The sequence below is a fragment of the Megachile rotundata genome, chromosome 8, assembly GCF_050947335.1.
Source record: "Megachile rotundata isolate GNS110a chromosome 8, iyMegRotu1, whole genome shotgun sequence".
NCBI classification, from domain to species: Eukaryota; Metazoa; Arthropoda; class Insecta; order Hymenoptera; family Megachilidae; genus Megachile; species Megachile rotundata.
This window is the reverse complement of record NC_134990.1, coordinates 5,573,022-5,598,247: the sequence shown is the minus strand read 5'-3', so window position 1 is coordinate 5,598,247 and position 25,226 is coordinate 5,573,022. Positions and strand designations below refer to the sequence as shown.

The window sequence follows — 25,226 nt, the reverse complement described above, 5'->3', positions numbered from 1 at the left end:
GACGACAACCGCCGGTCAACGCGAGCACCGAATCGTTTAACGTCCAGCCATCGAGGTCCGTCTCAAATGCGAAATGCCGAATATGTTCAGGACATCACGCGGAGTATCAATGTCCAACATTTAGTGCTATGGAAGTTCCGCAACGAATCGAAGCCGCGAAGAACGCTCGACTTTGCCTCAATTGCCTCAGATCGGACCACGTAATCGAGGATTGCACTTTCGGGAAGTGTCGTGTGTGCAAACGAGCACACAACACTCAGTTGCATCAGGACGCGCAACCGAACGGCGAATCGAGATCCTGACTACACCAACAAAGGTCGCATTTTGGACATGGCACCGCGTTCGTAACGGACGTGCCTACGAACGGGTTGCTAGCTACCGCGAAAGTCTATGTTCTGGACCGAGACCAGAAACCGGTAGAATGTCGAACGTTAATAGACACATGTTCAAATGCGAATTTTATTACTGACGAACTGGCATCGAAATTACGGCTAACGACTAAAAATCATACAACGACAATCGAGTCACTAAATCAATTAAGCACAGTAACCAGTAAAATCGTTTCCGCAGTTATCAAATCTAGAGTATCGAACTTTAAACGCACCCTCACATTTATCACAATACCGAAGATCTCAGGAGCTGTACCGGATCAACAAATCGATCGTCGAAAAATTCCGATTCCCGCAAATATAAATTTAGCTGACCCGCAATTTGACCAACCAAAGCCCGTTGACATGCTTATAGGCATCGGTCCGGCCTTAGCATGCTTGAGCGTTGGTCAAATAGATATTTCTCCGTCGAAAAAAAACGATTTAATTCTCCAGAAGACGTTGCTGGGATGGATAATCGGGGGGAACATATCAACGACAACGGGGAAGCATAGGACTTATATCGCTACTCCAAATTTCGATTTACAGAAATTTTGGGAGATAGAGGAGGGTCCTCAGGTACGACACCTGTCTAACGAGGAAAATGCATGCGAGAAGCATTTTCTGGAAACAACAACGCGGGATAACACGGGTCGATACATCGTAGCGTTACCGTTTAATGACCGGAAATTACAATTAGGCGAATCTCGTGCGCGCGCCTTAAATCGTTTCCTATCGTTGGAAAAGAAATTCAACCGCGATCCGGGTTTGAAACGCGAATATTCCGCCGTAATTCGGGAATATCAAGAGCTCGGACATATGAGCGAAGTTCAGCCATACGGACGAGAAGGTTTTTATTTACCGCATCACGCAGTGGTAAAACCCTCAAGCACGACCACGAAGGTTCGTGTCGTCTTCGATGGATCAGCTAAATCGAGTAGCGGTCTGTCTCTTAACGATACTCTAATGACAGGCCCCACGATCCAGGATGACCTTTTTTCACTGCTTCTGCGATTTCGTATGTACGCGTATGTCATGACCGGTGACATCGAGAAAATGTACCGGCAATTCCTCGTTCGGCCGGAGGATCGTGCATACCAAAGAATATTATGGAGAGACAACCGTGGAAATTTAGCAACGTTCGAGCTGAATACGGTAACGTTCGGTCTCTCGTCAGCCCCCTACCTCGCTATTAGGTGCCTTCATCAGCTCGCGGATGATGAAAGAAGCAGGTTTCCGGAAGCGGCAAAAATTGTAAAACGAGATCTGTATGTCGATGATCTTCTCACCGGTGCGGACACATTCGAAGAAGCTCAAGCGATACAAGGTCAAATCTGCAGGATGCTCACGAAGGGTGGCCTCAACATACGACAGTGGGCTTCTAATGACCCGAATCTTCTCCAAGGCCTCGATGAAGACCAGATTCATCCCAAGATCTTAGGAGAGACTGCTACGGTGAAAACCTTAGGAATTGCCTGGGACGCGCGGCAAGATATTATCCTTTACACCGTCGAACCTATAGTTATCAATAAAACTACGAAACGGTCAATATTATCATCGATCGCGAAAATATTTGATCCGTTAGGGTTATTGGCACCGGTTATTATTACAGCCAAGATACTATTACAACGTTTGTGGCAATTGAAGTTGGACTGGGACGAGACGATACCAGCCAGTCTTCACACTGAATGGTGTAATTTTGCCACCGAGTTTAATACGTTAAACATATGCTCGTTCAGTCGAAGAGTATCTCAAGATTCCGTCGAAAGGTTAGAACTCCATGGGTTTTGCGATGCGAGCGAGCGGGCCTATGGAGCCTGTATTTACCTTCGTTCCATTAACAATTCCGGAGACATTAAAACAGAACTATTATGTGCGAAATCGCGCGTCGCACCATTAAAAACAGTTAGTTTGGCTCGTCTGGAATTATGCGGAGCAGTTTTATTAGCATCATTATATGCCACCGTATCGAAGGCAATAACTCACAATTTCAATAGTATCAACTTTTGGACCGACTCGACAATAGTATTAAATTGGATCAACAAAGAACCTTCCACATTAAAGACGTTCGTTGCGAATCGCGTCGCGGAAGTTCAATTAAAAACGAAAACCGATGCCTGGAAACATGTTAAATCAGAAGATAACCCAGCTGATTTGATCAGCAGAGGACAATCGCCGTCGCAGTTCCTCTCTGAGTCTATTTGGCGTCATGGACCAGCTTGGCTCGCCAGCGTCGAATCGGTCTGGCCTGAGTCTAAGTTCGTCATCACGCAAGAAATTCCAGAATCGAGACCACTAGCTTGTTTTGCAACTGTTAATCGTGACGATTCACTTTTAACCCGCTATTCATGCATTAAGAAGCTCCGTAGAATCGTTGCCTATTGTTTAAGATTTCGTACATCCAACAAGTTTAAAGGTCCTCTTACCGTTGAGGAAATTCGCGACGCCGACGAGCGAATTATTAAAATGGTCCAGTCTTCATCGTTCGCGCAAGAGATAAAGGATCTACAAAACGGGTCAAAACTGCAATCTATTAGTAAATTATTGCCACTACAACCTTTCATCGATGGAAAGGGAATATTACGGGTTGGTGGTCGACTACAGAACGCAGCAATTCCATTCGACGAAAAGCATCCGATACTGCTTCCGAAAAATCATCCCATCACAGTTTTAATTATTCGCAACGCGCATTTGGAAGGACACCATCTAGGCATCAATTCCACGTTATACAATATTCGACAGCGTTACTGGCTCATCGACGGCAAAAACACCGTACGGAAGATTGTCCGTCAGTGCGTCAGGTGCTTCCGTATTAACCCTCCGGTAACGAAATATATTATGGGCAATCTACCTGCTACGCGCATTTCGGAAAGCAGGCCCTTTACTAATTGCGGCATCGACTACTGCGGTCCGTTTTTCATAAAGGAGCGACGCGTGCGAAACCGCTCCCGTATTAAAATCTATGTCGCGGTATTTATTTGTTTCGCAACCAAGGCCGTGCACCTTGAGGTGGTCAGTGACATGACCACGGAAGCTTTTATTGCCGCATTCAAAAGATTCATCGCGCGAAGAGGAATATGTCGAAATGTCTATTCGGACAACGGGACAAATTTCGTAGGGGCGAATAAAGAGTTACTGGACATACAACGAAAACTTCAAGAGGACGAAAAGGTTCGGCATTTTTTGGTGGATAAGCGAATTTCATGGCATTTCATGCCAGCCTTGTCACCGAACTTTGGAGGTTTATGGGAGGCCGCCGTTAAATCTTTTAAACATCACCTGAAACGCGTCGTCGGTGAGGAATTGTTTACGTTTGAACAATTCAACACGTTTGTCATTGAGATCGAGGCTATCCTTAACTCTCGTCCTCTCGTTCCGCTATCCTCTGACCCTAACGATCCCTCAGCCTTAACCCCTGCCCATTTTCTGATTGGTAATTCTTTAACGAGTTTGCCCGAGGTTGATTTTAGCGAAACACCATCGAATCGTCTATCAAAATGGCAACACATTCAGAAGGTGAAGCAGGATTTCTGGTCCAGGTGGTATAAAGAGTATATACACCAATTAAACGTGCGCCAAAAGTGGACCAGAGGCTCGCACGAGATCAAGGAGGGATCCCTTGTTGTCATGAAGGACGATCATCTACCACCGCTCCAGTGGCATCTCGGTCGTGTGGAGAAGATTCATCCCGGTCAGGACAACATCATCAGGGCAGTCACCGTTCGGACTTCCCATGGCAGCTACAGGAGGAACGTGCAGAAGTTGGCTCAGCTTCCGATAGCTGACTCTGAGGAATGCGTCACGGCATCGTAGCATTTCTCGTTTTATATCGTTTCATTGTATTATTGATTTATCTTATTTCGTGTTTTTTTATTAGTTATTCAGCGTGATTTAGATTTAGTATTTTCCGATTAGTTACTGTATTTTGATCGGCAAGGCTCTCAAGGGGGGGAGCATGTTCCGAACGTGCTACGGAACACAGTACGCGAGGATTTCGTAGGTAGTTTATGATGGGTCCGGGTAACAGTTATTTTTGAAAGACAGATTTTTAGCCATCGACGGCAATTTAGTTTTACATTTTTTCGAACAATGCCTTTAGAATTTCTAAGTTTCATTTAGTCTTCAATAACTACTCCGTCATAAACAGGGTTTTTCCCGAAGGGTCACCGAGGATGGGCCTCGGTTCCGTCCTAGCGGTACTTTTTAGGACAACGTGCGTGTCACCTGGAGGGAAAAACCCCGGCGTTGCCGGCCTTCGAGATCCTCCCGTACTCATCGGTATTTTTTCCCACCCTCTTCCAAAAAAGGCGCGCTCAGGGCGCAAGAGAGGGTGGGCCCAAGTCAAGGGGCATGTTGATTGGAAAATCAACGTTTCTAATGAGAACCAATCAGCATGCCTCCTTGCACTTCCGACGTTTCGAGGAAGTAACGACGGAACGTCTCGTCAGAATTCCAACATTAGTCATCCGAGTCGGACTAAAAAGAATCTCAAGATAAGTCACCTAAATCGGACTTAGAAATTTCACGAGTCATTCGCGACGGACTTATCAATTTCACGAGTCCACCGTTTAGGACGTCTTCGAGTCAACCGTTCGGACTCATATTCAATTATTATTCAACGGATTAATTTCTGTTGAATAAACGTGCGCGAGTCAGCACATATTACATTTGATGATACCGTGTCAATTTATATATCTACATGTATACCTATTCCTACCGGGACCGGTCAAATGACCGGTCTTTAGCACGACTTATATTTTTTAATATAGGATGAAAATAATAACCAATTTAATAATATAGAAATATAGTTTCTTTTATTTAGAAGTATATACTATGTACTTTATTCGTTTTCACCACATTTTTTGTAAATAGTCCTCTCGATCGTACATTTTCCACATACATACTATTTACATTTCAGACAAATTTTGTTGGTTTTATTATTTTTGCAATATCTAATTTGACATGTTTTACGTTTTTCTGCACTGTCATTTTCAATATCAAAAATTTCCTGATCATTTTCGGAACACTCTTCATCAATATCATTTATTTTCTCTAATAATGAATTTACATTCTTCGAATTTGACATTTTGGGGATGAATATTCAACTGATAAAATAAAAACTAAAATGTATAAATGTAAATCCAAATACATGAAAAAATGAATAAAAGATAAAATGTGAAACTTACGGCGAAGTACTGATGATTTTGTCTAGTTTCTTGGAAATGACACTTATAACACATAAAACAACACTTATAACAACATAAAATACAGGTAGAATAATAATAGAATAGAAATACAAAATAATAAAAAACTACTGAATATACTTCTTGTAACTTTAACGTACTGATGTTCTATGTTCGGGTCGCAAGAGTTTACTGATTTCAATTCATCAAAAAACGTTTGGGCGTCCTCTTCGGCTAAGATTTTATTTATTTTATAATCATAGTAAATGAGACAGTATTAGAAAATCCTAAGTTCTTGACTGCGTCGAATACCAATCAGGCAAATAAATACCGCGAGACCGATAGGTGAGCGAAAACTATAAACACTTGAAAGGGCCGTAAAGCAATCCCTGCAAGGCACTTTTAGGATAACATCATGCTAAAACTGCATTACCTTTCGTTTGTAACGTATTTATAAGTTCGGAATTAAGCCTCTGAGAGAATGCTATTACAAAAAGGTATAAATCGTTCTACCGGTCAAATGACTGGATGTGGTAGCTAAGACAGACTACTAATTTTTCTCAGAAAATAAACAATAAAAAAAGAAGTAAATATTGAAAAAAGTATTGAGGGATCGGTTTGTTCGAGGGTCGTCGGGTACGATCGGGCGAGCGGGCGATTCGGACAATTGGCGCCAAGAGGATTCGGCGTTACCAGGATTTGGCGCGGAAAATTAGCGGAAGAATAAAAGATTGCAAGGCATTTGTTTCTTTTTACACGGGAATCGGGAAGGAATAAGGAAAACGGCGTGACGTCGCGAGGCAGTCGTGTGGTAACGGTTGAAGTAGTAAGTTGTCCGGAAAAGTCGTTGTATAATTGTCTGTAGTTGATTTTGTATTCTTGTTAAGTTATTAAAACTATTTTATTATTGTTATTCTCAAAAAACAGTAATCCGTCATCCTCGATAATTTCGATCCTACAGTATTATATGCATGTTTCAGGAAAAGTCATGAAGTTTAAAGCCGTTTCAATTACATTCTATACAGGAAATTCTAATCGAAATTTTGAAAACGGTCATTTGACCGGTCGCGGTAGGAATAGTGATAATAAGGAAAAAAGCGACAAAAGAAACAGCAAGCGGGTAACAGTCGATCGGTCAAAACCGTTACCTATGTACCTTAGAACGCGTCGACCTTCCACGAGCGCATGCATGTTGTCAAAATGACAAAGGCGAGTAACGATCAGTGGACGTTTGACAACAAATTGGCGCCCAACGTGGGGCCGCAAAAGGGAAAATTCGCAGTAAAGGACGCTAGGAAAATTTACCGGACGCTAGAAAAATTAACAATCGTTAAGAAAGGATCGCGAGAAAGTACCGAAAATTTTGTTAAAGTATTTTTCCGATCATTGTCGTAAGAAGTACCGTTAGCCACGCATTTCGCCGATTTCCGATACAAAGGAATTCTTCCAAATTCCTAAACACGTTTTTTTTTGTACACCCTAGAATCAACTGTCTTTGGTTCTCGGCCAAGTCTTGAAAGACAGAAAAAGTGTCGGGGACAATAACATCGTAAACGTTCACAGAGGAAATGTGAAGTACTTAGCTTTTGACTTTGGCAGTGTAACCATTATTTGATTTTGAAGAGATTACTGAATGTAAACACGCGACTAGAATATAAGAAAAATACACTTTATTTAATTACATGTTCAAAATGTATGCCGCCTTCCATCACGTAATATTCCGGTCTTTTACTTCACATTTCCACTTTTGTAAATCGAGTAATATGTTAATAAAAATATCATGTAATATGTGTTTTGAATTCGTCTCGATGTCCTCTAAACCTATGAATAAAAAAAAAATGTACGTTCCTATTTAAAAAACCCAAGGTGACCTTGACTTTGCCAAGAGAACAAATTGTTTTCAAAATTTGTTTTACTAATATCTATTGTGCACTTCATACCCTGCAAATATTGTTCTAAACTTTTTTTCGTAATATGGCTGCAAGTAGGAGAAAAATCGTGAGTAGCGTTACAGGTAACACCCTGTATAGTAACGAAACCTCCTACGTTTAACACAAGTAACGGAATTTGAAAATTTGTTTTTGTTATATTAAATTATATTTAAATTATAATGCAATCAATTGTATATGCGATATGCAATATAATCTTATATTATATAAGATATACTACGTGAGTGTTATAACACAGAGTGTCCAAACGTGTAACAATACAAGATATGGCGATATAATGCGTGGGCGTTATAACTCAAAAGAATATAACGCGTCGCTATACATATACGTGAAAGTATAACACATGATTATATGACATATGGTGCTATTGCATAGAATAATAAAATAGTAAAATAGGTCAGGTACTACATATGTAGGCAGCCAGGAAATTGTCCGCTTAAATAGAACAGCAGGATTCGTAGAAACTCGTTTGAGAGATGCAAAATTGAAGGATGGAAATAGAACATACGCAAGAAAATGGGTCTTCTCAGAGGTGAAAGGTTATTTCACCTTTCATCCGGGTCATGATGTACTATGACCTTTTGCAGTCATACTATGCAGTTTCTGCAATATACATATAGAGAAGTTATAGTAAAAATGCATTTTGTTATGAATTTTCTTTAAAATTTAATGGGATACAATCAATAGTATCTAAACGGCAGTAAAATTTTAAAGAAGAAGCAGAAATAATTGCATCTGAAATAATATTTAATGGTTATTACATACCGTATTAAAAATGCTTTTGCCAGGGATACGTAACATAAAAATGCTATTTTAAATTTTCTTACCAAAAATGTAAAACAATAAGAAAGAAATATAGAAGAATATCATACATGCTTTGAACAAAACGGAGGTGATTTTTGTGGTTATGGTCAAATTTCAGAAATAAAGATTTAAGATAAAGACAAATTGCAATTTTTTAAAGACAAAAATTGTATTTAATAATTGGAAAGAAAAATATTGCTTTTTTATTTTTAGGGCAAATATTAATTTTTCTCTTACTCCATATTTTTATGCTAAATATATATTTACATTCGCTTGAATAACAAAAGGTGTTTACTATAATATGTAATAAGCTACAGAAAATATATATTAATTAATGAAGTATGTACTGATCAATAGAAAACAATTGAGTTATATCAACATGATAAGAATTATCAATATACTATCTTTTTCAGTGCCATCTAAATATAACTACAATCGACACTAATTTTGATATACAACTCTCATAAATTTAACAAATGAACTAGAATTGCAAAACGATGTATTTTAGATAATCGCAAGATAACATATTAAGTTCAATTTATCAGCGAAATTTGATTATAAAATATTTGTTTTGGAAACCGCTAATTATTTTATTGATTTATCGCACATTATAGACTGTAAATAGAAACTGAATCTTGAGTTAATATGAACTTTGATTCCCCACTATTCTATTTCGATGCCGATGTGCGACGTCGAAGAAAGCAACGGAACCGACAAACAGGCATCACCGAAACAGAGATTAATGAAATGGATCCAGTCGAAACTTCCGGATTTGTAGATTAACAATTTCATTATCGATTGGAACGATGGTCGTGCTGTTGGTGCCCTGGTAGATGCTGTTGTCCCGGGTCTTTGCCCAGACTGTCAAGACTGGAACTCAAATGATGCGACACAAAATGCTTCCGAAGCAATGGGACTTGCCGATGATTGGCTCAATATACCACAGGTTTCTATACTTTTTCTATGTTATCTATTAATCTACACATTTAGTACTATCTATTATTATGTAAAGTAACTGTCCTACTGATCAAACGAGTCCCAGTAATTAACAGTTGAGTTTTAATTTCAAGTTAACACTCAACTGTTAATTGCCGGGACTCGTTTGGTCAGTAGGACAGTTACTTTACATAATAATGGATAGTACTAAATAACTAGATTAATAGATAACATAAAAAAAGTATAGAAACCTATGGTATATTGAGCCAATCATCGGCAAGTCCCATTGCTTCGGAAGCATTTTGTGTCGCATTATTCGGGTTCCAGTCTTGCCAGTCTGGCCAAGACCCGGGACAACAGCATCTACCAGGGCACCAACAGCACGACCATCGTTCCAATCGGTAGTGAAATTGTTAATCCACAAATCCGGAAGTTTCGACTGGATCCATTTCATTAATCTCTGTTTCGGTGATGCCCGTTTGTCGGTTCCGTTGCTTTCTTCGACGTCGCACATCGGCATCGAAATAGAATAGTGGGGAATCAAAGTTCATATTAACTCAAGGATCAGTTTCTATTTACAGTCTATAATGTGCGATAAATCAGTAAAATAATTAGCGGTTTCCAAAACAAATATTTTATAATCAAATTTCGCTGATAAATTGAACTTAATATGTTATCTTGCGATTATCTAAAATACATCATTTTGCACAGTTAACCAGTTAACTGTGACAATCTTTTTGCAAAACGCGCACAAGTGTGTGTCGCGGTAATCAAGCGATGACGAGCTAGCTCTCAAGAACTTATGAATCTATCTCAAATCATTTACACTTTTTATTTGTTTATTTCATTTCGTGTTGACCTCTAACCATTTTAAACATATTACAATTTACGAATATAATTTAGTTTTCGCCAAAATTACAATTTAAATATCAAATTGTAACAAAATTTTACGCATGATGGATTATAGTCGTCATGACACGAAATTCTGCCACATCTCCATGACGGATATAGTCGTCAAACATACTTAACTAGTTAAATTGTAATCAATAATTAAGTAGGTTTGCGGACGTATGATGTGCTGTTATTGCTTGTGTCAAATTTTTTTTATAAAGATTCTTATATCATTTTAAAATATGTATATTCTATTCACCGAAGAAATTTATAGATTTATTGCAGTTATGTACAGTAGTCTCGATATAAGCGAATCTCTCGGGTCTGAACTTCCGATCGAGTACCGACATTGACCGAAGTTTGTCGAACGTAGAAAAGTAACAGATGGCGGAAACGTCCGAACGACTGAACGTAAACAAACAGTAACATATCCGTGGGACAATTCTAATTCAAGAATAAAACTTTTTTATTTTTAAATTTTGTACTATGAAAATTTTACCAACATATTTGTGAAATTTTTATGAAATGTATATATAATTAAATTAGTACCTTGTATAATAAGGTTATAAAAAAATATTACTGCTAATCAAAATATTAGATTATGTTGCTGGTGTTAATCAAAATGTTACTAATTAGCAAGTTAGTTATCGTTACTGAAGAACGAAATTCGAGTTATCAATTTCAAGAAATTATAATTATAGAATAAAATTAATTATTACTCCTACGAAATTTATTTAAACAATTGATAATAAATTTTAATTACATGCGTTTTAATTAATAATTATATATTTATTATTGACCCGCAGAAGTAATTAACGACTGAATATTAAACGTCAATTAAAAATTTTCGGATTAAAATTAACTTTTTATGTTTAATTCGATATGTTTGAAATTTTTACCGCGATTTACTATAACGTGCAATAATTGTCGATCCCTTTCGCTCGATTACACTCCACCGCACTTAAAAAGAGGGAAATAAAATACTGAATTAAAGAGTAAACTGAATTTAATGGAAATGAACGATACTCCGAACAATACATTAAACTCTCGAGGCGGTTCAATAACGATTCGAACGAAACTTTCAAAGATGTGGACTCTTAGCTGCCTCAATACAGAGTAAAGCGACTCAACTGTCTTTCAGTGGTTATAATTAGTTATGGCGTGCAAAATCACTAACAGTGATTTATCGAAGATCACGATCGTGATTAAATTTCATTCATGTGATCCGAAAGATGGCGTTTTAGGAGAGGTTAGGTTAAGTGTGATCGTTAGTGTTTCGCTGACTTCCCTTAGCGGAAATTCAAGAATGTCAATTCAATTTTTACCATTATTCATATTTATTTTTTATACATTTATATGATATTCTGTATATTTTTATATTATATATTACTTTAAAAAATAATGAGAAATAAGTTACAATTTAAAACCAGAAGCATGTTAGTTTTGCGTGTAGGTTACTTTGGCGAAGAATTTTCTTAACACTCCTGAAGCGAAGTTTAAAGAAATTAAAAAATTAAATTTGTTCTTACAATTTATTAATTATTTTCAGTTTTTTCTTTCATTTCTCATAATCAGAAAATTATATTAACATTGCTTTTAGATTATATTATTGTACAATACAATACATATGGTATAGTCTAAGAACATAATTCGTGAAAAGTGAAAAGAATGCTCTCCATCTATCAAGTGGATGAGGCGTGAAGAATCACGAGTCGCCGTGAAAAATTATCGTGATTGAGAACACATGTGACTGAATCACGAGTGATTAAAGAGTAGCACTTCATGCCATCTTTAGTTATCATGTAAGGTGAATTGAATACTCGTTACGTTTACAACCAATATGCGGTGAACTCGAAAATTTAACCCCTTAACCTACGATTTACGTTCGAGAATTTTGGACCGGAAACGTAATGTTTATGTTTGGCTCGATCATTGTACACGGGCTATGCCCGTAATATTTACGTTTGGCCCGATCATCGTATACGGACTATGCCCGTAGTTGTAGGTTAAGGGGTTAAGTATAAAATAACCGCTGTACATAAAACCGAAAGACAGAAAAACACCGTTGCCCCATGACAAATTGACAGTTAAATTTTGAGTAAATATTAGACTGCTAAAACAGAATTGAAAGTTAAACTTCAATCTCGAATTAAAGAATTATTATGTTGGGGAATAAGTTCGTGGCGTTTTGACATTTTCTTTTTTTTACAGCGACCTTTTGCAATTTGCAAGAAGTTATAATATTCATTCGATAGAGCTCTTTCTGCTCTACAAAACTGTGTTAATCGTTTTTTTCAGTAGATTCATTCGTCATTGCTATTGAGACTTAGAAATGGAATATCAAGAAGGTAAAAAGCAGCATTTTCGACACCTGCTCTTCTTCGCTTTCCATCGCGGCCAAAAAGTTGTGAAAAGTTGTGAATAGTTGCTGAAACAAGCCGGGATATTTGCAATGTATACGGAGAAGGTGTCATAGGTGAGACGACAGCACGGAAATGGTTTGCAAAATTCAACCTAAGGTTGGACAATAAGTTCGTAACGTTCACTTCGTGAGGCACCCAGGCTCCCAATTTTTCGATAAATCCCATTGAATGGAGATGATTAAGAATAGTTTTGTGGTCACAGTTCATTTTTTCGACTAATTCACGACTAATTTGAGGACCATCCTGCTTCACACGTGTTCGGAGACGCTTTTCGTCGAACTCAGGTCTTCCGCTGCGGGACGGGTTTTCGACGTTAAAATCGCCATTTTTGAACTTTGCAAACCATTTCCGTGCTGTCGACTCACCTATGACATCTTCTCCGTATACATTGCAAATATCCCGGGCTGCTTCAGCAGCTTTTTTGGCCGCGATGAAAAGCGAAGAAGAGCAAGTGTCGAAAGTGCTAATTTTTACCTCCTGGATATTCCATTTCAGAGCCTCAATAGTAATAACGAATAAATCTGCTGAAAAAAACGATTAACACAGTTTTGTAGAGCAGAAAGAGCTCTATCGAATGAATATTATAACTTCTTGCAAATTGCAAAAGGTCGCTGTAAAAAAAAGAAAATGTCAAAACGCCACGAACTTATTCACCAACCTAATATTTAATAAACAGTTACTAGGAATTTTGTTAAACTTCTACAAAAAACAATTTGTATTCAATTTGTTTCTAAGATAAAATCTTGGGTACGCAGTTATTTGATATTTTTTCGGAGAAATTGATAACGTATTTTTAAGTATATCGAAAACTATTTGCGTATTTTAGTATAGAATGCGTAATATTTCAGTAGAGAATGGATTAACAAAAACGAACAAAAGATAAAGATTAGTATTTCAATAAGCATTGATTGGAAAATAGTTGAAAAATATTTTGTAAGAATGCCAGGATAGTATGAAACAATAATAGCTATAGTTGTTTTCCGATTTTTGATTATAATACGTGAATCTTACAAAGTGTATGTTAAGACACGCAAAGTTTAAAGTAGAACAGATAAAAGATTCAAAATTCTTAATGAGAGATCATGCTTGCATTATATTAAAAATAAAACAAACCGAAAAATTTTTTTAGTAACCAGGTGATCATAATAATGCAATCGAGTAATTTTATTACTACCGTATTTTTTATTATAATTTTAAATACCGAGATATCTAAAAATCTACTAGTATTATGTGATTTATAACATCGCAAATAATACGGCGCAATAATCTACCAATCAATGACATTTATGAAGGAATATTAATTTTAACATTTTCGATTAAATCCGCAGAGGAGTAAAATGTCAGTGTGCGAAAGATTTTCATCAAATATTTAATTGTAGCATTCACGGTTAAAATACGTCAAAATTTTAGAGTAAATCGTCTTCAATTTACCCGTCTGCAATATTAATTGTATTGTAGTCTCGTGGCGATATTGCGATCATGTGAATACAAACTGCGGAACGAAATTTTAGGTTTCAGTGCTATGTTGCTAATTCGAAATACCGAAGACTAATGTAATTTGGAATATTCCAAACTATACCGATGCTTTTGTTTCGCGGGTAACAGCCAACGTTGAAAGAGAAGAGCGAATGCAATGTTTCGTTTGTGAAATATGGGTGCACTGTGAATGTGCTGATTATGACTCCGGAAATTACACTCGAGACTATAGCAACTCAATTTTAGGACTTAGAACTAACATTTACTTAAGATGATTGTCCCCGTGCTGTAACTTTTGTGTCTAATTAGGTCATAAGAGAAAGTAATTTTTTTATTTAAGTTTTCTTAATTTTATAAAGCGAAGATAAATTGAAATACCATCGTAAATGAGCTGCATCGAAACTAAATCGTTACTTCATGCCATTTTTCAGTTGGTCTATGGTTTGATACACTTTTTACTTCGAATCATTACCGAGAATTTGAAACATAAAAAATGATTAGTTTCCTTATTATACAGTTTTATTTGTTTCGTCTTTTACTATAATTTTGTATTTATCTTAAACACACTTGTAATTTGAATATGCTTTACTTTCTGTATTGATTAATATAAAGCGAAATAATGCAGTAAGTACGAAATACTGCAGAAAATTTTAATCTAGACACTGTGCCATCAGCACAATGGGCACCATAGTGTGATATTACGTCCCTGTGCACTCCAAGCAACAAGCCATCTAATTGTCCAACTTTAATTGTTGACAACTCTGTAAATAATGGTCCGAGCCAAAATTGGAGCAGGAACTTTTACCTCCAAATTGCACCCTCTTTCACTTTCTGAAGCTTTTATCAAGGGTTATGATACATCCTGCATGTACAGATTGTTTCTAGTAACTGCAAAAAGTCGTATCTTTCAAGCAGTTTCAGACAGAATAAAAAATATAAGAAATGTAGAATATAGAAATTATTATTATCTGAAACAATGTTTATATTCATATAAAAATATTACTGTCTCAAATAACATTTGTATTCAAGTGAGTTATTACTATTTCAAACGGTATTTGTATTCGCATTAAAATTATTACCGTTTCAAATAATGTTCATATTCATATGAAAATTACTGTTATCTCAAATAGTATTTATATTCTTATAAAAATGAGTACTATTTCAAACAATATTTGTAACAATTTTAATTATCTAAAATTAACCAATCTGATAGTAAGAAGAAAATAACGTCTGAAGGAATTCTGCATTTTTATAGTGCTGTCTGAAATTCTGTAGAAAGCTGTATTACTTACAATCACATAATTTATACTAATTTGTGGCATCCGCTATACGCAATGAACACCCTCGTGATTATTATATTTACGGATTTCATTAATCATGCATCCGTTTCGTCATGGTCGATGAGTCACCACGAATTCTGCCGTCTCGATCATTCGAATGATTCCCGTGCCAAGTGAAAAGCCGAAGACACATTACATACTAGTAAAAACGAATCGTCGAATAAATGCATTTTGCCGAACGAATTTAGACGAACGTGACTCGAGATAGAATATTTTTAGCGCGACATTGTCTCCGTGCGAGCAACGAAATAACAGCCGGAGAATCGTTGACGTAACAACTCGTCCGAGGCGGTTCGTTGCCGCAAAAAGTTCGCGCGAATTTATGCTTGACATTTCAGGTAACCTGAACTCTCTTAAAACATAATTTTGTGTGACAAAGTAGCCACCGTTTATTTTCTACGGAGCACGGTCACAGTATAAAAGCACTTACGGTTTTCAACACCCTACATGCATTTAGGTGACTTGACTTTAGAGACTTGAAATTATATTTGGATACGCGTTACAGCGGTTTGGGAATTTGGAAATTTGGACGTTTCGGCATTTGGAAAATTGGGTGTTGAAGCATTTCAAATTTTGATTAGGATTTTTCAAAATAAAATTTCATAATTAGGAATTTTGGAATTTGGAGATTTTGCAATTTGGGAATCAAAGGACTAGAGAATTTGGGAGTATAGAGATTAAAATATAAAGATTCAAAAATTTGGAAACTTGTGAATTTTTATATTTGACGATTCGAAAATGTGGAAATTTCAATTTTTATGTTTGAAAATTTGGGTATGTGTAGTTTTGGGGATTTAAAAAGTTAGAAATGTAAGAATTTGTAAACTCGAAAATATGACAAATTTTTTCAATGTAGTAATTGTTAGAAATGTAGAAATGTGGAAGTTGAAAAATTTGTAAACCAACAAATGTGAATTTGCTCATTATTTCTAACTTTTTTTATTTTTAACATATGCAGAATACAGTAGACAAAATATTTTAATGATACCTCCACTGTTATCGAACTACCATAAGAAAGTAATATTATTTCCAAATTACCATAAGAAAATAATTTCATTTGTAAATAACTATAAGAAAGTAATTTTATTTCTAAATTACTAAAAAAATTCCATTTGAATTTATTGTTCAAACAGAAGTTGCATCAATTTGTTTCAATACCCGGTAGCTCGAAATAAAAGAATTGAGATTCACGTAAACTATACAGCTATTTATAAAAACAATTAAATTGCACAACTAAACGAATTATAGCGCAACTAGGACGTTACATACACAGTAGGTTCTTATTTCAAACGAGATTACATTCGTCACACTACAAAACAATGAAGATCTTATGTTACCTGGAGACTATTTACACGGTTCCGGTTAGAAACTGGTATATAGGGCTCAGATATAGGGAAAATTTCAAATAGAAATTAGTAATAGCTGTTTGATCTAATTTTTTGGTGTTATTAGGTTGTTGTATGTTAAACTTGCGAATTTATTATAATTTGTCAATTTTAAAGTATTGGAAGTCTTATAGAGGTTCTTAAATATTTAATTTTTGAACTTTTAATGTTTTTAATTTTCGAATTTTTTCAGTTTGAAAATTTCGAATTTTTAGTTTTTTAATTTTAAGAAGTTGAATTTTTGAATTATGAGAATTTAGGTTTTTGAATTTTGAGAACTTTTATTTTAGGAATTTGTATTTCTGAATTATAGGCATTTTAATTTTTTAATTTTAGAAATTTGAATTTCTCAGTTATTAGAATTTAGGGTCTTGAATTTTGAGAACTTTTATTTAAAAAATTTGTATTTCTGAATTATAACAATTTCAATTTTTAAATTTTAAGAATTAAAATTTCTGAGTTATTAGAATTTAGGGTCTTGAATTTTCAGAACTTGTATTTTAAGAATTTGTATTTTTGAATTATGTGAATTTGGGTTTTCAAATTTTTGCGAATTTAAATCTCTGAATCATGAGCATTTTAATTGATGAATTTTAAGAATTTTAAATTTGATGTTTTGAATTGTTGAATTTCTGAACTTTTTTATTTCCATAATTTGGATCTTAGTACTTCGAGAATTAAAATTTATTGAATTTTATTAATTTGAATTTTTGAATTAGAAAATTTCTGAACTGTAAAACTTATGAATTTTTCATTTATAAACTTTATAATCCTTGAATTTTTATATTAAATACGCATTAATTCCTTATCTGAATCAAAAACCAACAAACTTAAAAAAAAATGTCTCAGTAAGTTCTGCAATTTTATACTAGATGTATAGACGCTCAAATTCTAGATTAGAAATTATTTCGGCTCTAATATTTATTCTACTAGTTTTAACATTCCCTAATAGTCCTGCAAAAATGGCGCGAAATGAATAGATTGAGCGGGAAATTTAAATCAAGCGAATTTAATTTTAAGTCAACCTCTAATAATTAGAAATCTACTTATCGTAAATTGTCTGTATATCACTAATATTAGTTTTCAAAGTTACATCACTTTCACAACATTAAACAGTTGAAAAAGAAATATAATATTACTCTATAAAATATATTTGAAGAGTACATATCACAGAAACAATTATTACAAATAACTTATAAAGAAACGAACTATTCATTACGAAAAAAATACAGACGAATGTGTTGCAAGGAACTTACACAATATTTATTACAAATATATAACAAAGTATTTCTCATAAATAAGCTACAAATAAATGACAGATGAATATGCAGTATATTGTGCGTCGACCCATACTTGCTCTATACATTCGCTTTTCGGAACACCGCATCGAAATCGTATCCCCACCCCATTTCATTTTGCATTTAAATTGGTTATATTATTCCGTCTCTGTAAAAGTAGTTTCCTTGTGAGTGTGGCCTCTTGTTATACCTGCTCTACTATTTGTAACAAAATTGATAGCGGATTTTCTAGTACAAGGTAGACCGTGCATCGTCCACTCTCTCGGAATCGTAAGCGGTATACACGAAAGGTGTATTCGAAAAAGGAGACCAAAAAAAGAAGTTAGGAGTAGAATCGGAGATGCTTGGAGGTCATTCGTTGTGTATATGGCGCGTTCAGTCTCATGACGCAACCGGTTAGCCATCACTGACGTCACCGTCTAAACACGCGCTGGAATACGGTCGAGGGAAACACGTCATGAACATTCGAGTTTACACGTTCACTGCCATACTGAAGCAATTTAAAATTTTACTAGTATTCTCATTTTTAACGACTACTGTCAATTATTTTTCAAAAATAAAAGTTTCAGAAGAAACATTTGCTGAGGTTTTTCTTATTGATTAAAGTGTCACACGTTCACTGCCATACTGAAGCAGTTCAAAATTTTACTAGATACTAACCTCATTTTTAACGACTCTTGTCAAATATTTTTGAAAAATAAACACAGTGTCGGAAGAAACATTTGCTGAGGTTTCTGTTATTGATTAAAGTGTCACATGTTGAATGTCATACTGAACTTTGATTAGGTAGTACTTTTACTTTAACAAATCTTGTCAAATAGGTTTACAATGTTTTATTTATTTATTATTCATAATTCCAAGTAGTTAATTAGTTAAGTAGACACGTTCTTAATAATATAAACGAAATTCTTAATCTTCCAAGTTCTAAATTCTCGAATTTTTAAATTTCAATGTTTTCAAATTGTGAGATTTTCAAATTCTGAAATTACTAAATAAAATTTCAAATTTTGAAGTTATAAAATTGTAATATCTCACAATTATCAAATTCCCAAATATCAAAAGTCCAAACTTCTGAAAAGTCATTTCTAAATTCACAAATTCTCAAAATCCTAAATCTTCAAAATTTATATATAATATATAATCACATCTATAACATATAACTGCATTATATAGTAATAAAATTAATAAATATATTCACTCAAACTACAGTAAGATTTATTGTTACAATTCAATAAAAAACGTATTACATATAAAAAGCTTCTAACGTTTATATACAGTTCCCTAATGCAGTCAAAAAGGCGGTAAATTTAAACTCGTGAAATGCACATTTTATTAAAAATAAATAATTGTTATACGTAACAGCTTATTCTATGAACAGAACGAAAGAAATCTCTCTGGCATCGTAACAAATCAGTAAGCATAAATGTGTTTTCCTAAAAGAAAGTTATCTTATCAGGGGAATAATGAGAATGGTATGCAAACCGAAACCGAAGATGACGTCTCGCTTCATACCTGAACAAATTTGACCTTCACCTGATACCTCTATCTGCTTTCCCTTTCTTCCTTTACGATTCGTGCGAACATTTATGTAAATTAAGCGTTCACAGTTTCAAAAACATAAAAATGCAATGCGTTCAATTTCGCGTACAGTTACTTGCATTAATATTCTGACATCGTACTATTCCTACGGTTGTTGTTTTACATAAGAGGAATTAATTTAGATATTGCGTACTTTACAGAAAGATAAATTATTTATTGTAGATTACAAATACATCAACTTCTTTTTACTATAATTAACTATATATTTACTTGAACAAATAATTTTAAATAAAATGTTATTTTCCCGCGTCTTTAATATGGCACTAGTGCACTTTCTACAAGCTAATATTTAGAAGTTATTTGAACTTCGGGGTAGGTTTGTTTTGTATAGAATCGTCTGGAATATAATTCCACTTCGGTAAAAGGTTTTATTTCGAAGCGTTAACAACTAAAATTGAATATGCAACGAAAAGGAAAGAATACCAGTTTTGATAAGAGACAATTTATCTTGGAGAGAAAGGTGAAACTTTTCGAGAAATACCACAGGTATTAGTAACGAAGAAGAGTACATTAGCAGACGTCATTAAAAGATATAAGATGCATGTTCATGCGCATGCGCTATATGTACTACGCGTATGCGCGTTGAGAATATACACACATCCCTTTATTCAAAAAATCATTCTGTTACATTTTCCCAATAAATATTTTAACTTGAATAATATTTCAGACTTAAATAACTGTACTTGTACCAATTCTCTAGCGTTCAAGTAATTTAAAACAATTATTTTATGAAATATAGAGATTTTAATATGTAAATGTTCTTTGTTATGTTAGATGTATCATAGTACTATTATAAGGAAAATGTGTGTACTATGCGCATGCGCACTGAGACATGCGCTTCATTCAAGAAAACATTCTGTTATCTATTCCCAATAAATACTTTAGCTTGAGCAATATTCGAAACTTAAACAATTAGAGCAGTATTTGTATCAATTCTCTAGTATTCAATTTGAAACAATTATTTTGAGATATATGGTGATTCCAATATATAAATATTTTACGTTAGGAAAAATATACTACTACCCTCATATTTTTAAGATCGTTTAAGAGTCGCACACTTTTGTTACAATTTATTTAAAAATTTTCCAGTATAGAAATGCTTTATATTAAAAACTCGATGAAAAAGTATAGTAATTTCGATTAAATTATCTACTGAGACTCAGTGCTGAAACTGTGCGTAGAAAATAAAAAACAATGAGTATAATAGAGTCAAATAGTCAGAAAAAGGCATTAATGATATAAATCGTAGAAAAGACTGGTTTTTGCAAGAGAATTTGTTGAAAAATCTCATGATTGGCGGGTGGATGCTACTTTCGCTGCCAAAAGTACACTTTGAAAAGTGTACGGCAGCGAAGTGAAACTTTAAAGAGAAAAATCTACCATCTACTTTAAGACGTGGTTGTTTAGCACATTTTGTTTCTATACAGTTTAGAGATATTGGATCAGACGGTATTCAACTTGAAACTAATAATAACTTCCATTATTCGGAAAAAGACAGCTTTAAAGAGGTTATTGGAGTAATTGATAAAGATGTTGGTTATACCAATAAATCAATATCAAACTCTCAAAGTTTAGATTTATTGAACGTGAACGAATGCAATGATAATAAGACCGCGCGCTCGTCGAATCAATTTCACGCGTTTTAGTTCAACGTAATTTAATTCGACACGACTTAGTTTCATAGGATTCAATTCGACACGATTCAATTTAATGCATCTCAGTTCGATGCAGTTCAATTTAACGCATTTCAATTCGATGCGATTGAACTTGTCGCATTTCGCTTCAGTATAGTTCAATTTAACAGATTTCAATTCGATTCAATTCACTTTAGCGCATTTCAATTCAACATAATTAATTTCAAAGCCATTCAATTCAACTCGATTAAAATTGACACGATTCACATAAACAGATACAATTCGACTTTACGCATTTACATTCGACGTCGTGGAGTTTAAAGCATTTCAATCAATACAGTTCAATTTAACGCATTTCAGTCAAAGCGAATTAATTTAACTCATTTAAATTTAATAAATTTCGATTTAACGCATGTCAATTTAATGCGATTCTATGCGTCCTTTTTTAAATCAAAGGAATTTAATTCAACTTTTAAACAAAATATAGCACACTTATACTATTACACTGTTTAAGCCAAATACACAATTATAACAAAGAATGGTACAGACGATTTTTATGCGAATGTAAATGCTGCTTTAACAGTGTTTGAGATAACAGTAATTTTCAAATGAATATGAACATTATTTGAAACCGTAATAATTTTAATGTGAATACAAATATTGTTTGAAACAGCAATAATTTTTATTCGAATACAAATGTTATTTGAGACACTACTATTTTTATATGAATATAAACATTTTTTCAGATAATAATAATTTTTATATTTTTTATTCTCCCTCAAACTGCTTGAAAGATACGACTTTTTGCAGTTACTAGAAACAATCTGTACAAACAGGATGTATCATAACCCTTAATAAAAGCTTCAGAAAGTGAAAAAGGGTGCAATTTGGAGGTAAAAGTTCCTGCTCCAATTTTGGCTCGGAACATTATTTACAGAGTTGTCAACAATTAAAGTTGGCCAATTAGATGGCTTGTTGCTTGGAGTGCACAGGGACGTAATATCACACTATGGTGCCCATTGTGTTGATGGCACAGTGTCTGGATTAAAATTTTCTGCAATATTTCGTACTTACTGCATTATTTCGCTTTATATTAATCAATACAAAAAGTAAAGCATATTCAAATTACAAGTGTGTTTAAGATAAATACAAAATTATAGTAAAAGGCGAAACAAATAAAACTGTATAATAAGGAAACTAATAATTTTTTATGTTTCAAACTCTCGGTAATGATTAGAAGTAAAAAGTGTATCAAATCATAGACCAACTGAAAAATGGCATGAAGTAACGATTTAGTTTCGGTGCAGCTCATTTACGATGGTATTTCAATTTATCTTCGCTTTATAAAATTAAGAAAACTTAAATAAAAAAATTATTTTCTCTTATCACCTAATTAGGTGCAAAAGTCACAGTACGGGAACAATCATCTTAGGTAAATGTTAATTCTAAATCCTAAAATTGAGTTGCAGTAGTCTCAAGTGTAATTTCCGGAGTCATAATCAGCACATTCACAGTGCACCCATATTTCACAAACGAAACATTGCATTCGCTCTTCTCTTTCGACGTTGGCTGTTACCCGCGAAACAAAAGCATCAGTAGGGTTTGGAATATTCCAAATTACATTAATCTTCGGCATTTCGAATTAGCAACATAGCACTGAAACCTAAAATTTCGTTCCGCAGTTTGTATTCACATGATCGCAAAATCACCACGAGACTATTCAATTAATATTGCAGACGGGTAGATTGAAAACGATTTACTCTAAAATTTGGCCGCATTTTGACCGTGAATGCTGCGATTGAATATTTGATGAAGATCTTTTACAAATTGACGTTTTACTCCTCTGCTGATTCAGTGGGGAATGTTTAAATTACTATTCGCTTATAAACGTCATTGGTTAACGGGTCATTCAGCTATATTATCTACTTTAAATCAGATAATATTAGTAGATTTTTAGACATCTCGGTATTTCAAATCATCAACACAAATAATCATTTGGAATAATGAATTACTTTGCATATTTTATTATTCTTATTAAATAGTATAAGTTAAAAAATAAGTAAGGGAAATAATGTAAGACAACCAATTTTATCCTGTGTTGAATTCGAATAAGCAATTTTAAGTAATTGTTGATAATGAACAATTTTTGCTGGGCTTCTTTAGAAACATTGAAATTTTACTTTTTTTCTAGTCATTAATTATTAATAAGAAAATATGTAATCAAATCACTATAAAGTGAACGAATAAGCACAGATAAATAAATAAATAAAAGTATATTCAAAATAATTACATATATGATATAGAATATATACAGAATGTATGCATTCACTAACAAAGTGTCATTGATATTTATTTTAGAAACTATTTATTATTTTACAGATTCATCGGACATCGTAGACTGTAAATTAAAATTGATCCTTGGCTTAATATGGACTTTGATTCTCCACTATTCCATCTCGATGCCGATGTGGGACGGCGAAGAAAGCACCGGATCCGACAAACGTGCATCGCCGAAACAAAGACTAATGAAATGGATCCAGTCAAAACTGCCAGATTTGCAAATCAACAATTTCACTACCGACTGGAACGACGGTCGTGCGGTTGGTGCGCTGGTAGATGCAGTTGCCCCGGGTCTTTGCCCAGATTGGCAAGACTGGAACGCGAAAGATGCAATACAAAATGCTTCTGAAGCGATGGGACTAGCCGACGATTGGCTTAATATACCACAGGTTTCTATAATTTTTCTATGTTACCTATTAATCTAGTCATTTAGTACTATCCATTACTATGTAAAGTAACTGTCCTACTGATCAAACGAGTCCCGGAAATTAACAGTTGAGTGTTAATTTGATTAATACTGAAACTACAAACCGACCAAACGACCGACTCACAAGTTTTTTATTTTAAATTACAAAATTTGTTAAGATACTTTTCTTGTAATTTGTATTGACTTATATCGAGATAAGGCATTAATGTGTATGTTAAATTATATTTAGTTTGTTTACTTATTCTTTTGCTTTATTTTTAATTTCGAATTATGTGTACATTATACACTTTTACTGTTAAAAATAACATTTCTGCTTATTTTCAAGATTTTAAATAATCTAAATTTAATAGCAAAATATTGTAATAGTATATGTAATTGTATATCATATATACAATTGATTATATTATAATTTAAAGTTTACCGTTTTCTGTTATTTTACAGCTCATCAAACCAGAAGAAATCGTGGATCCTAACATTGATGAAATGTCAATGATGACATACCTGTCTCAATATCCTAACGCAAAATTGAAATCAGGAGCACCACTTCGACCTCGAACTAATCGAAATAGGTAAGCAATTTTTTCCTAAAGCAGTTACCTAAAAAACCGCCTTTTTCAACGAAAAATTGTACAAGGTTTATTTTAAACAAAGCTACGTTTTGTTCCTCTTCAAAACATAATTTTACTTGTATAATTGAAAAAAGTGTCCAAGTCAAAATTTTGTTTGTAAAATTTGAGGAGTAGAATTTTTGTACGTCATTAAATAGGGAAAAACTGAAATGTCGATACCTTTCAGTTAAAATAAAGTGTTCAAATTTGATAAGAAATGTCTTTTTTTAATATGCTATCAAATTACGTATTGCAAGTTTCATTTGCTTCAAGAGCACATTTAAAAAATATTTTTAATATTTGTTCGTTTTCCAATGTAAATATAGTAATTTGTTGCATAGCATGATGAGATACACCACAAGATACACAATGAGTGTATTAAGAAATGAGCCGTTTATATTGAAAGTGGTGCAAGTCCACTTGAGGTGAAAACTGTTGTTATTCGGAAATATTACCACGCAATTTACCTCTGGTAAGTTGTAGTAATACTGACAACAATGAAAAGCTACCAATTGTATAATATTTGTGATATAAATAATCCTCATATGAGCGAAGATATACTGTA

General features: G+C 34.1%; 1 protein-coding gene across 4 annotated transcripts in view; it reads left to right on the top strand.

Moving 5' to 3' along the window:
• Positions 1–25,226, top strand: part of cher (filamin A protein cher) — a 135,703-nt gene that overhangs the window by 24,001 nt on the left and 86,476 nt on the right. For all 4 annotated transcript variants that reach the window (XM_076534355.1, XM_076534356.1, XM_076534358.1 and 1 more), the window contains exons 3-4: positions 23,666–24,015; positions 24,495–24,622. In XM_076534355.1, coding sequence (XP_076390470.1) covers positions 23,666–24,015; positions 24,495–24,622 — 478 coding nt within the window. The remainder of the gene's footprint in view (positions 1–23,665; positions 24,016–24,494; positions 24,623–25,226) is intronic.